At 41.3% G+C, this 17,231-nt stretch overlaps 1 protein-coding gene across 1 annotated transcript in view; it reads left to right on the top strand.

The window, feature by feature from the left end:
* Positions 1-11,046: 11,046 nt before the first annotated feature.
* The window catches only part of LOC148376401 (supervillin-like), a 42,448-nt gene continuing 36,263 nt past the window's right edge, over positions 11,047-17,231 (top strand). The window contains 2 exon segments of the mRNA XM_088346795.1: positions 11,047-11,192; positions 14,574-14,637. Coding sequence (XP_088202921.1) covers positions 11,132-11,192; positions 14,574-14,637 — 125 coding nt within the window. The 5' untranslated portion in view covers positions 11,047-11,131.

Genomic DNA, 17,231 nt, shown 5'->3' with positions numbered 1-17,231 from the left:
TTAGTTGTGTATTTCTCAGACTCCTATGCTATGAAATTAACCTGTTTTTTCTATTTTTAATATACAAGTAATCATCTCACACACACATAGTCACGTTTCAAAGATCCATGTTTTCAGTCAGTCTATTTCCATTGTTTGTAATGTAACACGCATGCGCGACTCCATTCATTTACTGTGCATGCGTGACCTTTCAATAATTACGCCTACTGAAACCGGATGTAGTCAGAGCGATCCAGCTAGCCAGACAAGATGGCTGCCGGGTCGACCTCCTACACGTGCAGTAGTAAAAACCCTATTTTTCCTGCCTCTACCTGAAAACTATGGTCAGCAATGGGTTTATATCTTTATAGACTCGACACATATTCTGGCCTTGTGAGTACAGAACAATGCTGTGATGCCTTCACAAATGCGCCTTAATAATGGCTTACATTCAGGCCATGACAAAAATGAAACATAAGTCAGTGGAATATTCCCAAAATACCAGCCTCAAACTAATCCTTTGTCTGGACTGAATCCTGTAGGTTTCTTGATAAAACACCTCGTAGAACAATGTAGAAAACTGTATAACAAGTAAATGAATAGATACTTTGAGATAAAGCAAATACATACATTTGTTTATTTGGATAATCACAAAGTACATTAATTACCCCTTAATTATCAACCTGACAAAAATATTGATGTGATGATTAAAAGAATAAAAAGGATACAACAGGAAATATATCAAAGGCTGGAACATGACAGGCTATGAAAAAAACAACATGAGTCAATGAAAAATTCCCAAAATCTCAGCCTCACACAAGTCTTTTGTCTATCAAGTCAAGTCACATTTATTTGTATAGCCCCTAATCACAAAAATGTCTCAAAGGACTGCACAGGATTACAATTACACCATCGCCTGATCTTAAACCAACATGCGGGCAAGGAAAAACTCAAAACCTCAGCGTGAGGAAAAAAAGAAACCTTGAGAAGGGGCCTCACAAGTGGTAATCCCCCTTCCAGGATGACCAGGGTGGAATAGATTTAGCATTGAGTCGCAGTGCACGAACATAGTAAACATCAATAAAAGAGAACATTAGGTCTGGACTGAATCCTGCAGATGGTTTCCTGAGACTCATGGCCACCCTCCGAACAGTAACTCAGAACACCACTTGGAACAATGTAGAGACTGTATAACAAGTATCTCAATTGATATTTTGAAATTAAGTAATGACCACCCTTGAATGCTTGGATAATTATGAGGGGCATTAATTACCACAAAATGATTAACTTACTTAATATATCGATGCACCGATTTAAAAAAAATAAGGATATAACTAGAAAACTCATAAATAAGACTACAGTATGCAGTATATGCGGTTACACATTTTTAGTATTACAACAGTCTAAAATGGTGTTTCATTAGTGCCACATTTCTGCTGACATGTAGTTTTACGATGTCATGCGGCGTCTGTTATGTTTCTGTGTGCACATGTCAAGTGTCGTTGGTCATGTCAATGGCAGCTGCCGTTGTATATGTGAAAGTTGTAACGTGTACTATAGGGTTCCATTATTGGCCAAATTCTGTCTACAACGACAGCTGACATCGACAAGAGCAATGATAATTGACATATGCACAGTGCAACAAAACAGACGCCAAATGACATTGTCAAACTACACTTTGGCATCAATTGGAATGTCATTTTATATAGACAGATAAATGGCACAAATTGAATGTCATTTTATACATAGATATTGGGCACTAATGGAACCTTATAGTACACGTTAAAGATGTACATATACAATGACAGCTGACATTGACATGAGAAACAACTTGACATAGACACACAGCAACAAACATATGCTGCTCGACATTGTTTAACTACACATCGGCAGAATTTTGGCACTAATGGAACCCCTTATTTTTTTCACCCAAATAAGAACAGAATTTTGGGACTAATGGAACTGTCGTTTTATACATAGACAGAATTTGACCACTAATGGAACCCCACAGTGTCAAGACCAGAACGGAGACAGGACCCACTTGCGTGCATTTCTCTTAGTTCTATTGGGAAGAAGGGAAAGGATAGTACACACGATCCGTAGATCACTGGTCGCGGGGAGCAGGTAGCTCAGACGTGGAAGTGGTATTTCCGTGGCGAGCGATGGCGGTGTCGAGAGCGGAAAAAACAGAACAGTAGCCGGGACGGGGGAGCATAATCGTGGTCGAGATCAGAAAAGGGGTCAGAGCCGGGAAACAGACGGGAGAGAGTCAGGGTCAAAAAGCTTGCCTAGCGTAAGCTGACGTTCGCAGACGGACTGAGAACCGGTGACAGGAAGACGGGGGTATAACAAGTGACAGGTAACCAATCAGTGTCCAAGGCAGTTGGCGTCAAAGGAGCAGGCTCAGGTGCCTCACATCGGTAATCATGACACAAAGTACATGTTACAGATGCACATCTATAACAGGACCTGACATTGACATGAGCAACGACACATGACATATGCAGACAGTAACATAACAGATGTCACATGAGATCTGCAAACTACTCATTGGCAGAATTTGGGGACTAATGGAACTTCATTTTATACATACATAGAATAAATACACTGTATACCGTATATATATCAAGTTGGTTAGTCAGGCCTAGGCTGATTCGGCTTTGATACACGCAGACCCAGTTTGGGTCAGGCTAGATTTTTTAAGCTAGACTATATCTTACCTTTAAGTCTCATACAGGAAAGTATTTGTCATAATACTTTGCAAGCTTATCAAGTGTGCAGTATTGCTTGTTTCAGTTCCATGGGTACAGATATCTCACCAATCCCAGACACACCAACGAACCCCTGAGACTGTCTCATTGAACTCCCAAGGTTTGATAGAACCACTGGACTAATGGAACTGTCATTTTATACATAGATAAAATTTGGGCACTAATGGAACTCACGGTACACGTTAAAGAGTCACATAACACAACTGCAGCTGACATCGACAGGTAGCAACATAACAGACGCCTCATGAGCCAGATTTATTTGACTAATGCAACTTCATTTTCTCGAGATAGTTTGGACACAAATGGGACTCTATATTTCTTCACCCGAACGTGAATACAATTTTAAGACTAATTGAACTATAGACAGAATTATGGCACTATTATCAATCCATCCATCCATCCATTATCTGCACCGCTTATCCTCAGTAGGGTAGCGGGGGTGCTGGAGCCCATCCCAGCTATCTTCAGGCAGTGGGCATGGGACACCCTGAACTGGTTGCCAGCCAGTCGCAGGGCACACGGAGACAGAAAACTCACTCGCTCATTCACACCTAGGGACAATTTGGACCGGCCAATTAACCTGACATGCATGTTTTTTTGGAATGTGGGAGGAAAGCGTAGTGCCCGGAGGAGACCCACGAAAGCACAGGGAGAACATGCAAACTCTACAAAGGAAAGTTCAATCACATGACCTCAGAACTGTGCCGCACATGCGCTAACCACTGCGCTGCCGTATGGCACTATTAGTACACATTAAATATCCACATATACGACTGCAACTGACGTGGGAAACACCACTTGACATATGCACACAGGAAGATAAATTCAACCTGATAACATCAAACTACACATCGAAATAATTTTAGCATTAAAGAAACGTCATTTTAAATTTAGACAAAATTTGGGTACTGACGGAACCCCAGAGTACATGTTAAAGTTGCACATATACAACGGCAACTGCACACAGTAAAATGAAAAAAGACAACTCACGACATCGTCAAACTACACATGGGAAGAATCTAGGGACTAGTGGAATGTATATTATTATATTCATATTTTTTCATAACAGAACAGATTTCTGGCTCAGATGGAACTTCATTTTATACATGGACAAAATTTGAGCCCGAATGATATCCATTGTTCACGTTAAAAAATGCACATATACAACTGCAGCTGACATTGACATGAGTAACGACACTCGCTATATGCACTGAGCAACATAACAGAAGCGCATGACATTGTCAAAGTACACATCTGAAGAATTTTGGAACTAATAGAATGTTATTTTGAATATAAACAGAATTTGAGCACAAATGGAACCCATCGACAGTACACTTAAGGATGCACATGCACAACAGCAGCTGTCATCGACATCAGCAACAACATAAGACATATACACACACAGTAAAATTATTAAAAACAGACAACACAGGACATCGTCAAACTAAACATGGGCAGAATTTTGGCACTAATGGAACGCCATTTCAAATATAGACAGAATTTGAGAACAAATAGAACCCCATAGACAGTACATTTAAAGATGCACATGCACAACAACAGCTGTCATTGACATATGCACACAGAAACATTTAAAAAACAGACAACATATGACCTCTTCAAACTACACTCGGGCAGAGTTTTGTCACTAATGTAACATCATTTTAAATATAGACAGATGCACGTGTACAACAGCAGCTGACATTGACATGATCAACGACATCTGACATATACACACAGTAAAAAAACAAAAAAATATAATAATACACACCAGATCAGGGGTGTCAAACTCATTTTAACTCTGGGGCCACACGATAGAACAAACATTCTGTCGGGGGCCGGACTAGTAGATTAAAAAGAAAGAAAAAGAGGGATAAAGAAATAAGAGAAAGATGAGAGAGGGCGGGAAAAAAGAAAGAGAGAGAGGCAGAGAGAGTGAGAAGTCGTGAGAGAAGGGGAAAGAAAGGGAGCGGAAGAAAGAAAACCAAAGAGAAATAGAAAGATGGAAGGAGAGAAAAGAGAAAAGAAAGCGCGAAGGGTAGGAAGAGAGAAAGAGAAAAGAGAGAAAAGGAAAAATGAAGTTAGAGGAAAAGAAGTTAAAAAGACACAGAGATAGAAAGAGACAAAGAACAACAAAGGAAGAGAAAAAGAAAGACACAGAGAGTGAAAGAGACAGAGAGTGGGAGAAAAGGTGTGGAAGAGAGAGAGAGAGAGAGAGAGAGAGAAGAGAGAGAGAGAGAGAGAGAGAGAGAGAGAGAGAGAGAGAGAGACAGAGACAGAGAGACAGAGAGAGAGAGAAATAAATACAAGTACAATGTCTTTGTGAGAGGCACCTGGCTTTGGCAACATCAAGTTGACATATTTCAACCTGCAGCTTATTTTTCTCTTGCGCTTCTCTGAGTGTTGTCTCGCAGGCCGGATTCAATCCCTTAGCGGGCCTGATCCGGCCTGCGGGCTGCCTGTTTGACACCTGTGCACTTGATTGTCAAACTACACGCACTGATAAAACAGCATTTTACATAAAGACAGAACTTTGGTACCGATGGAACCCGAATATTCTTTCCTCGAATGAGGACTGCCAAGCACGTATGGCCTCCACCGTGTGGATTATAAGGATGAGGATGACGGTTCTGATTACAATATACTTCTAGGTACAGTTGGGAAACGGAGCTTAAGCGCCCGCTATTTTACGGCAAGCGGTAAAATTGCTGTTTTAAAGTTCAACATAATGCAACATAATACTCTTTGTGCAATAGCACACACGTGCACCATAACAAGAGGGTCTCGAACGGGGGTCTCGAGGTAAAGGGGGGGGGGGGGGGGGGGGGTTCACAACAAGGCTGGCTGCCGTCTTGTAAACACAAGCTTGTGCTAGCCGACGCTGTAGCCACTCACAACACACGTTGCCTTATTAGGGGAGAGTGTCTACGTGTCGTGTGTTTGGTCCTGTGTGTACCCTGTCGAGTGTTACGAATGTGAAAGGGCGAGTCGTATAATACGACTTATTACAGATATATGAATAGAATATAGAATATACCTTTTTTGTCATTGTTACAAAATGGGTTGAAACATATTGTGACAACGAAATTGGACTTGGCACTCCAGTATCACATTCAGCAGTGAGGATAATATAAATATATATAGTTCATATAGAGTTTTTCAACTGGTGGGTAGTAGTCTCCTTCTCAGTGGGGCACATGCCTTTGCCTTGGCCAGGGTTGGGTAGGGTTACTTTAACTTGATTACTTTCAATTACGGTATTTTCCGCACTATAAGGCGCACCTAAAAGCCTTTATTTTTTTCAAAAGTTGACCATGCGCCTTATAATACAGTGCGCCCTATATATGGATCAATATTAAGTCGCAAAGTCTTGCAACTAAAGCAAGCAGCCGCCGACTAGATTTTCCCCCGGAGGCGAAGTCGTCCGCGGTGTATGCTGGGATTTATATACCGGCGTTCATTTCCTAACCAATGTGTCAATCATCATTTGAATCAGTCACTATTGGCTAAAGTTATTCGGAGGTAAAGGGGGCGGATCCTTTTTATCATTTACAGGCTCGCATAGGCTAAAGGGGCGAAACAAAGCCTGCAATTGGCCGAAATGATGAATGTGAATCACACGTTGGTTGGGTTGCACTACGGCATAGAGAAAACATTTTTTGATATTCTGTATTTGTAAATATTTTACTCTACTGGATTTACTACACTCACGGTTGTAAGAAGACCATGGTTATGTATCATTAATGAACGTGAAGGCTGCAAGAGAACTTAGGTGAGCTTTGCGGATTTATATTTTCCCGGTATCTTGTTTTAGAACGATCTTGATGTTTCTGTGATGAGTCTATTTTTAAACTAAATTCAATTCAAAGTGTTTATTGTCATATGCACAGTAAAGAACTCCGTTTCCCTGCACAATAAAATTATTACTTTGCTGTCCACACAGTTGCCAGCAAAAAATAAAATGGAAACTAAGAAATGTGTGTTTGGTAACATCGTACAGACTCCGGATCCGCACATGTCTACGACACGTATTTGCTTCTTTGCAAGCTTTCGGAATGTTAAGGGGGTAATAAGTTTGACTGAACTATCTGACTGTTTTGTCGACGTTCCCATTGTAGCGCCTTATAATCCGGTGCGCCTTATGTATGGAAAATATCGGACAAAAGACTATTTTTTGGGGGTGCGCCCTATAACCCGGTGCGCCTTATAGTGCGGAAAATACAGTACTTTTGGATTACTCCAATACCAAATATGCTAGTAAAAGACAAAAGAAACTAAATATGAATAAAATTATGACTCACAACACGTGGTAAGCTTTCTCTCCTGGCTTTGATCTCTTTGATCTCCGGCAAAACTAACATAAAATGCGACAGAAACAAAATGAAAATAAATCCAAACAGCTTGCCAACATCTTTTTGCCGTTCCATGTGTTCTGTTACTCCCCAAGCCTGCACAAAATTTAGTAATTTTATTCATATTTAGTTTTTATTTTCTTTTATTAGCATATTTGGTATTGGAGTAATCCAAAAGTAATTGAAAGTAATCAAGTTAAAGTGTAACCCTACCCAACCCTGGCCTTGGCAAATAAACGAAGGGAAAACTGAAGGTCAATTACACTCGTTAATATTAAGTGGCGATGATGCCTTGCTCAATCTCTTCTTCCTGTTCAGTCAATCGACCCCCCCCCCTTGTCCTAACTATGTTTGAGAGGGACCACCTCTCAATTGATTGTGATTTTGTTGGTTTCATTTCCGTTTTTCTGCGAATGATAGTAGGTCCCAAGAAAGTTAGTGAGAAGGGGGAGTAAAAGTGGGGAACAGTGACAACAAATAAGAAGAAAATGTGAAATACCAAAATGGCGTACGAATGTCGGCCATGTTTTTAGCATTTTACTAATATATTTGTTAAGGTCTGGCTGGCAGCCGTCCACCAGATTGCGCCTAAATAGTTTGTAATTGGAACAGGTGTGTCCAACCACCCCTCACCTGGCTCTAATTAGCCTGGCTCTTCAGAAGGACATTTTGAACAGCACCCAGAGTCGGGTAATTTTCGTTTTCCACCTTTGTTTTCCACCCTCACCTTTTTCCAGTCCATCCTGCTTACTGAAGTTGTTTTTTTGTTATTTGGTTCAGACAGTTTTAATGTTGTTTTTGGCCATTTGTTTGTTACTTTATTGAAGATTTTGTTATTAAATGTCATCTGTTTTTGAGCACCGGCGGGGTCACAGTTAAAACATAATAATATTAATCTTTATTGCCTACATAATTACATAATTGTTGTTGTTTAGCAATGTTTTATTACTAATTTAGGTAAAAAAATCTCAATATATGGCTAGTTTAAAGGAGTTTTTATAGGCAGTTACATGCGATGTAGGATTATTTGCCAGTATATTCGGTACTTTAAGTACTTTTAATTTTGCTAATCATTTTATTTTTTTAAAAAGGTGACTATTTTGACTCTAACTGCTTCAATCTACACAATCCTTTCATTCGATAAATTGGAGAAGTGGTATGTTCTCCCAGATATGTGTCGCAGGTTGTCATTAGGGTGGAATGGTGGGTCCTGGGGTCAGACTTGTTGATAACCACTGAAATGGAGTATACTTCATGTTGTTGGTGCTATTCTGAAAAGACATCTCTATCTTTTTCTACAATGAAAAAAGGGCAGAAATGCAAAAAAAAAGTATAAATTGCCCTGAAATGGAAATACGTTTTTTCCATATAGCTGCAATATACATTGTTATTTTTGTTGTCAAAAATCATTTATTACTCATTTTATTTTTATATTTTTGCCATTATTTTACACTGCAAATGCAAAAAGAAATTCCAAGAACAAAGATACATATTTTTGCAGTAGCAGCAATGATTATGCTATAACTGTTTTAAATATAATCAATCAAAGTCCAAAATAAAATAAAACCTGGTGTATTTAACAAAGAACAATCCTTGCTGAGGCCTTTTTCTGACCTGCCACAGGGCCCTGAAGAACATAAGTGTAAAAAAAAAACGCGTCAACAGAAGAAAGTGAACAGCGAAAAAACAGGGTGTTTTTATACTTAGCTGATTGGCAAGAGGTTATTGGCAGCAGGAAGTGTAGCAATTGTTCCAACCAATGGCGTATCAGCAACAGTGCAGGAAACTGAAGTCTTAAAATCTGAAAACACAAAACAAAGACAGTGCCACCCAAAGGCAACATGTGCAGGAATGCACAGGCAGACACAGGCAGAAAGGGGTCGAGGCGACTGTTACAGCTACTGTATAGCAAATCAGAATGCAATTTTAAAACCGCGAATAGCCTATAGCGACCCTTTTACTGAAAGCCTAAAAGTAAACACCTCATATCAACGATCCTAGATGGAATTACGACAAAAATTTGTAACTGTAGCTTGTTAATGCTAATTGACACCTACAACTTTTCAACCCTTGTTCTGTAGCCTGGGATTGATTGAATATAGTCAATTGAGCACCGAGATATCACTGTATATGGTTCCTACTCCGTGGCCAAGAACAGATTAATGACAAACATTATGGAAGTACTGTTTACATATAATAATAAAGAATAACTAATAACCACCCTTTCACAGAAATCCTGTAAGTAAACACGGCTTATCATTGATCCTAGACAGTATTACAACAAAAAAGTACCAATGCTGATTGACACCTGTTACGCTTTGACCCTCAATCTGTGCCCTGAGTTTTGTTTGACTATAGACTTGATTATGTACCGAAATTTCACTGCATATTCTAGGGAATACTGTATGATTAATAAGTACCGTAAATTCCGGATTATAGAGCGCACCTGATTATAAGCCGCACCCACCACTTTTCAGGTGATTTGCCACTTTTGTACTTACACAAGCCGCACCCTTGTATAAGCCACATGCGCCCGCATTAATATATGTGGCTCAATCACAAGTTTAACCCAGATCAGGCTGTAAGTTGCACGATTGTAACTGAATAGTTAGTAGACAATCTTGGAACCACAATCGGTATCATGAACAATGAATGATACCCGTAATTAACTTATGATGCAGACTTGTAAAGTCCGGGTCCCGTTGAAAGTAATCCAAGGAAACAAAATGTATATTTCCAAAGTTAAGGGTGGGAAAAATATATATCCACTATTGTCCGCTGTGACAACAGACAGATCTACCGATAACTCAGCTTTACCCCAATTCCCATCAGCCCGCATTTGCTCCGCCCCTTATTTTTGATTCTTCCCTAAAACACATAACAGAATAAATCTCTAAAATAAATACATTACAAAAATATACAGTTGCAAATACATATTATACATGGTTACACATATTTCCGAAGAAAGACGGTACACCTAGAGAGTTTTTTAGAAAGCTTTAATAATAATATAACTTTCATCCTAAACTGTGCCTTTGAAAGGTACCAACACGCTAGTAGGATCACGCTCGCAATGTGTTAAACGTGCCTGATAAAAAAAGCATCCCGTTATTATGAATTTCACGGAAGATCGTCCTCAACATCCTCCTCATAACTATCGCCATTAAGGTCGTCCTCCTCATTATCGGAACGTACCTTATCTTTACAGACAATGTATGCTTATATTTAGAGGTTGCAGCCTTTCTTGGCGCACATATTCTAATGGTCCTAATCTTACCTTTTAAACTCCATCGCCGCTGGTGGCCTTTAGAAAAATTCCATAAATTGGCCGCTTCACTGAATAAGCCGCAGGGCTGAACATTTGGGAAAAAAAGTAGCGGCTTGTAGTCCGGAATTTACGGTAATAGCCATTAGTGACCCTCTCACCAAAAGTCTGAAAGTAAATTCTTCTTTTCAATGATTTTAGAAGGGATTAAGACAAAAATGTGTTACCTTGCTAATCGACACATATTACTCATCAAACCCTCATATTGTGGTCTGGGTTTTGTTCGAATAGAGTATGTAAGTATCACTGTATATGGTTGCTATTTTGTGGATATAACAGATTAACCACAAATATTGTGAAAATACTGTGTCAATCATAAGGAATAGCCAATATTGCCCCTTTCACTGCAAGTCTGAAAGTAAATACTTCTTATCAACGGTCCTTTATGGGATTACGACACAAATGTGTTAGTTTGCTAATGCTAATTGACACATACGATGCGTCGACCCTCGGTTTGTGGCCCGGGTGGCAACACACCCAGCCCACGATGGCTCATGGCGTCCAATCCCCTGTCCCGCTTTTTTGATCAGCGCTGCTAATTTCTGACTGTAATCTGATTAGGCCGCTGAGCAGCTTTGGCGTCCCGCTGTGCCGTCGTTCTTCATACTCGGGTGACATTGCGACCAGTCGCCAGGCCGGGTGGTGTCGTTCAGGTGCTCGTTAGCAAACTCTCGCCTTTTGCTATTTCCTTACCTCGGAGTTAGAAAATGTTTCGAAATCCTTGGATCTCCGGTTATCATGTCAACCATGTGCAGTGCTGCGACACCGGTAAGCGATGAGTGGATGTCCACCTTCTTGAGAAAATGTCCTTCTTTGACTATTATTGCATTGTCCTGTAGTATTGGTAGGCAGGCATAACCAAAAGTCTTAGTTTCAGATAATTTTTAGGACCCATTTTCTAAGGACTTTAAGGCACAAAGATTCTGTAATGATACGTTGAATTTTGTTCAATTTTTGTCAAGTGTTTCAATCCAAAAATGTTTTTATCCAAATACTGTAGATATTTTAAATGGATAATGATTCTAAACGGATAAACATTTGAAAAAAATCTCTCTGTACCTAGTAATTCTATTCTGAGCAACCAGTTGACAAAATATAAAAATGATGTTTTCAACGGTTGCTGCAAAAATTAATTTTTTAATGGGGACCAGAACCCCCTGTGATTTGCGAAAATCCACATTTTTATCATGGGATCTGCCGGCCCTGGCTCACAGTATCAGTTAACCGTGGACAATGGATCACTGCCGCATGGTTGCTTTTCGCTTTAGGCATCACGCATGGAAAAATAGCCGCCATGAATGACACAAATTTTCTCTCTCGGCCCACGCATTAAGCAATGGTCGACTGGGGATAATAGATCATGGCCAAAATAGTGCAGTTTATTTTGGCGGACCACAATAGTAGGTTTCAGCAGCCCGACCCTGAAAAAAAATGCTCCCAATGATAAACAGCCAGGGACAAAGGATTGCTGCCACACTGGTGTTGTTCATTGTCATCAGAAAGAACAGAGAAATTCACACTCTTGTTCCTCGCTCTCAGCAATAACCGAAATGGCATAATGGATTGCAGCCAAAACAGTGCAGTTCATTTTAGGCGAGCCATAATGGCACGGTTCAGTGGCCTGGAAAAAAGAAAAGAAAAAACGCTCTCAGCAATAGTCGACCGTGGTAATGGATCACAGCCACAGTCGTGCACTTCATTTTAGAACGGCACACCTGTAGACCAAAGTGCCTTTTGCCGGTCCTAGCTTGCAGCAATATGGGATTTGGGATAATGGATCGTGACCAGAAGAGTGCAGTTCACTTTTTAATACACAGAACGGCAGAAAAAAAAAACACCTTGCATGACAAAAATGCGCTCTGCCAGCTCCAACCAGCAGCCATATGCAATTGGGGTTAAAAAATTCTGGCTGTACGGGTGCAGCTCACTCTTTGGTGGACAGAGCAGTAAAAAATAAGAGCCAGGCCGGACCAAAATGCACTCTACGGGCTCCTCGGTCGCAGCTGTTTGTTTTTGGAATAATGTATTCCAAAACATATTTCAACCCGTGATGCATGGAGGACACAAAGTACTAAGCATGAAGTAGAGAGGTATTACAGTGCAACTAACAATGTCCAAACAAGAAACAAGAAACAAGAAACCTGATGTGACGGAAAGATTGACAATTACTTGGCAGTCAAAATAAAAGCTGGGGATGCTGACAGTCAGGTCAGGGGTATTGGAAGCAGGTGTGCACAGATTCCAAACCTCCCCCCGGTTGGCGCCCTCCAAGGAAAGGTGTCGTGCCAGATCCTTACACTTGCGTTCTAGCGATATTGCATCAAGGCTAAAAAATAGCCTGAGACTTGTTCCAGGAGTGTCTGGAGCGGTAACTGAATCTGTCTGTGACAAAAAGGGAATCAACTTTACAACAGACTGCTGTGCTTGTTGTGAGTGTTGCTAGGAACTGCAAATGGAGCGACTGGCTCGCTAGTAAACGTCCCTAAAACGTCAATTTCTAGCGTTATTTGTTAGCCTGGCCATTTTCAGCGGTGCACCATGGAGCCGGGCAGTTGAGGGATCTTAGAACAGCGAACCCCCATTTGATTCCGTCTCTTAAACATTTCCGTCCATATACCGTTGCAACTTACGAGGAATGTCCACTTGGAGGCATTTGATTGACCGCCAGGTCACTGTCAACATAGTCTTTGTCGCCAAGAAGAAACTATAGATCTTTATCGCAAAAATCTATTTTCTGGTTTAAATTCTGCAGTTATCAACAGGTAAATTTTATTTCTAGTTAATGTTATTCAAAACACATCTAGCCGTCTGTCTGTCTGTCTGTCTGTCTCACTGTGTGTCTGTCTCACTGGCTGTCTGGCTGGATGGCTGACTGCTGTCTCTGTCCGTCCGTCCAAAACCTATCCATCTACCTCTCCACATATCTACTTCCCCACCTATCTGTCTGTCTGTGTGTCTGTATGTCTGCCCGTCCGTCCGTCCGTCCTTGATTCCTAACCACTTCTCGATTTTTCTTGTGTTCTCTGTGCGTCTACGTTGGAAAATGATATGCAAATGAACGACTTCATAACGCTCGGGAATGTCCGGAAGCACGGGCTTATTCGATGCAGGCTTGTGATTGGCTGCCGAGTATGCAAATTGCCTAACAAACCGAAATTCCGAAATATCCAATCCGAACGAAGATTTCGAAATCAGAATAATGAAAACGTTTGATTTGAAAAATAAAATCATGGTAAATGCGAACTCACTACCAAATGAGATCATTGAGTGCTGGTGGAAAACATCGAAGCGCACAGGGAGCGCAGTTGCTGTGTTTTGCGAAAACGTGGCTCACGTTTAGCATTCCGGACGCTAACGTGTAGCCACCCGGAGCTACCCGGAGCAATCCGGCTTCAGCGCCGCTATACAGAGACATGAAAGCCTGGGGGAATCGGAGAGGAGGCGGACTTGCTAACACGAGGTGGTGTATCCTTGGACACAAAGAAAAGATTTCCATCTGCCGCAGGGATGTCGAACTTTTGGACTAGCGTGTGATGTCATCCACTCCGCTACAAGCACCCCTAGGTAGACTGCTGGAAGTGTGAATTCCCCTACGGGGATGAATAAAGTATCTCTCTATCTATCTATCTATCTATCTATCTATCTATCTATCTATCTATCTATCTATCTATCTATCTATCTATCTATCTATCTATCTATCTATCTATCTATCTATCTATCTATCTATCTATCTATCTATCTATCTATCTATCTATCTATCTAAATAAATAAATAAATAAATAAATAAATAAATAAAAAAGGAAAGATGGTTTTTTTTTTTCCTGAAAAAGTTGTCGGCCACCCGGGCAGAGACGTTGCGAAAGTTGTACGCCCGACGTAAAAGATGCACGCCCCGGACGTCCAGGCAGACGTTATTTCAAAAACTGGTATTATGTAAAATCAAACATAAACAAATATTTGTGTGCTTTATAATGTATCCAGGTGTTGTATTTATTATTTTTAAAGCATTCCAAGGGCTAAGTTTCAGCCCAATCAACTAAATGTCTTGCAATGCTTCTCGGCGATCCATGGGAACCCTCCCAATGATGTTAATTCGCAACAAACTAATTCCTAATCCTTATCGCTGTTTTGTGTTTTGTTTTCTGGCAGAATTTGAATCCGAAACATTGGGCAAACTTTGCTCCTCAACGTCATTGCCAACAGAAAGTTTAAGGTAAGGACATAGTAGTATTCATTTCCGTCTCAAATATGAGTGTGCTAAGGTGGTAATTATTTTCCTCATAGTTTAAGCAAAACATTGTTACATGTAAATTAAAGTTAAATGTTTGCATTGGGGTTTTTGAGGTAACAGAAGCTTTACATGGTCAGGCCTGGTCAGCATTAAATGCCACTCAAGTCTGGAACAAAATATTCTCAGACACATTTGTGAAAAACCTGCCTAGCATTCCAACCATAATTCTACAAATCCTCTTTTACATCATGCTATTTGTAGTTCTTGAACCAAACTCCTTTGCACTCGAAGGGAGATACAGTACAGTATTCTATTGATACTGAGAGACTTTCAATCTGTTTGTGTCATGATTACTGCTTTGAATCGCCTCTGCGGGCTATCTGATTGGCTCCCTGTTCATATTTAAATCCATTCCTGTCTATCCCCTGTTGTCAGTCCATCTGCTAACCTCAGTGTATACTAGGCAAGCCCTTTTCGACCCTGACTCCCACCTGTCCCCTTCTTGCTCCAGTCTGTCCCCACCTATGACCTATGTTGATCCAAACCAAGTCTGCTCGCCCGTCCCGGCTTACGACCTCTTTTTGTCTCCGACTATGTCTACTCTCCCGTTCTGGCTTACGACTCGTTTCCCGACCCCTACCACATTTTTGCTCTCCCAGTCCCAGCGACTGACCCATTTTTCTGTCCCTGACACCGCCATCGCTCGCTACGGAAGATCCACTTCCGTGTTTGGATCACAATCCGAGTACAAGATAGAATAGATAGAATAGAATAGAATATACCTTTATTGTCATTGTTACAAATGGGCTAACATATTGTGACAACGAAATTGGGCATGACACTCCAGTTTTACACATAGTGAGGGTATGAGCAAGAAGATAAAGGAACAGAAGATAATGTTATAAAACAAGGGGAATAAGGCTATAGTTATCATTTACATGGTATTTACACAACAATGTCAGCATGTGGGATGTTACATACAGGGTTGTCGTGATAACGTTGTATCGTAACGGTTGTGCAATATTGCATTTGGTGCAAAGTCATCATGGTGCAAAAATAGTCCGCATATACATTGGTGCGAGCATAGACATCATAGTGCAAAAAAAGGAAATGGTCAGACATTGTGCAATTTGAGCATTAAACGTAGTGCAGTCGACATGTGCAAGAACAAGACTTGAGTAACATTATATTCGTATGAGGTAGTGTTGGCACGAGTTTTCAGTTTTTGTGCGGTGTCTGTTGAGCAGTGAACATCAACTTGCTTCCCGTGTCCAGCAAACACCGGATCGCTGCCCCTCCTCTTTCTTTCAATAACATTTTGAGGAAACATTACGCGATTGTGTCTCCCCTGTTTGCTGGCCGTGACAGTTTGTGTGAAGTGAATTTCCACAAAATTTGAGGGATCAGTGCATCACTGGTTGAAAAGTATTCTGTGATCCATTATCCTTAATGGAATATTGCTCGCAGCAGGGACAAGCAGAGTGCCTTTCTGCAAGGCAGCTCATTTTTGTCGCTCTGTTCCCTAAAAGTAGGACTCCACTCGAGTGGCCGCAATCTATTATCCCTGATCACATATTGCTGCGAGCCGGGACTGGCAGGGCACACTCTTGCTGGGCCTTGCAGCTCTTTTTTGGGCCGTTACTGAATTTCCTCCTAAAATGAATGACACAAGATTTATTGAAATTATTGAAGAGAGAGTGGGTATGAAAGACCAGAATCAGCAGGACATCTTGTTGAATCCGACAAGAGGGTAGGACGAGGGTGGAGCTGGAGACACCGGCTTTTACAGCGGAAGGAGTCTAGAAGCAAAGGAGAGAAGCAGAGAGTTAAAAGCAGTCATCGGCAAAAAAACAAGAAAAGACTTCTAAATATTTAAATTGAAACGTGAGTAAAGCATGAATTGGCTTTAGGAACCACAATGGTCAACGATCAAGCACCAGTTGCTTGTCTCCAGCCTCCTTTGAAGGTTGAAACCTTGACTGGAGGCAGCTGAAGCTGGGCCTATTATGATTCTCCCCTCCTGTGACGGTTGAGGTAGAAGGCCGGCCCAAGAACAAGTAGGAGGGACAGGGATCTTCGCAGGGGCATGGCATAGCACCTGGTAGTACCCGGTGGTCCAGGTAGAAGTCGGCGAGGTAGGCTCTAGGCACCCAGCTCCACTCTTCAGAGGTGAACCCCTCTCAGTCCACCAGGTTTTAAAACCCATGACCCTGGCAGTGGACATCGAGCAGCCTCCTGACTGAGCACACACGATCCTCATCTGTCAGGACGCTGGGGGTGGCGGGGGGTCAAAGTGAGATGGTGAGTGAGCTGGAGGCCACTGGCTTAAGCTGCGAGACATTGAATACAGGTTTAACCTTAAGTGCAGGAGAGAGGATCATACGTACTGCAGAAGGGTGACAATGCGGTCCACAGTATACGGCCCAACATATTGCGGGTGAGAGAGCAAATCTGTGTCACGCGTGGGGGCTCTTTTTCCCTTTCTTTCTGCCTAAAACAAACAGGAGATGTGCTTCCGTGATCCATTATCCTCAGTCAACTACTGCTGATAGCAGCAGCAGACAAAGCAAATTTGC

The sequence above is a fragment of the Urocampus carinirostris genome, chromosome 1, assembly GCF_059441175.1.
Source record: "Urocampus carinirostris isolate Australia breed hairy pipefish chromosome 1, RoL_Ucar_1.0, whole genome shotgun sequence".
Taxonomy (NCBI): Eukaryota; Metazoa; Chordata; class Actinopteri; order Syngnathiformes; family Syngnathidae; genus Urocampus; species Urocampus carinirostris.
This window is presented reverse-complemented; position numbering and strand designations above follow the sequence as displayed.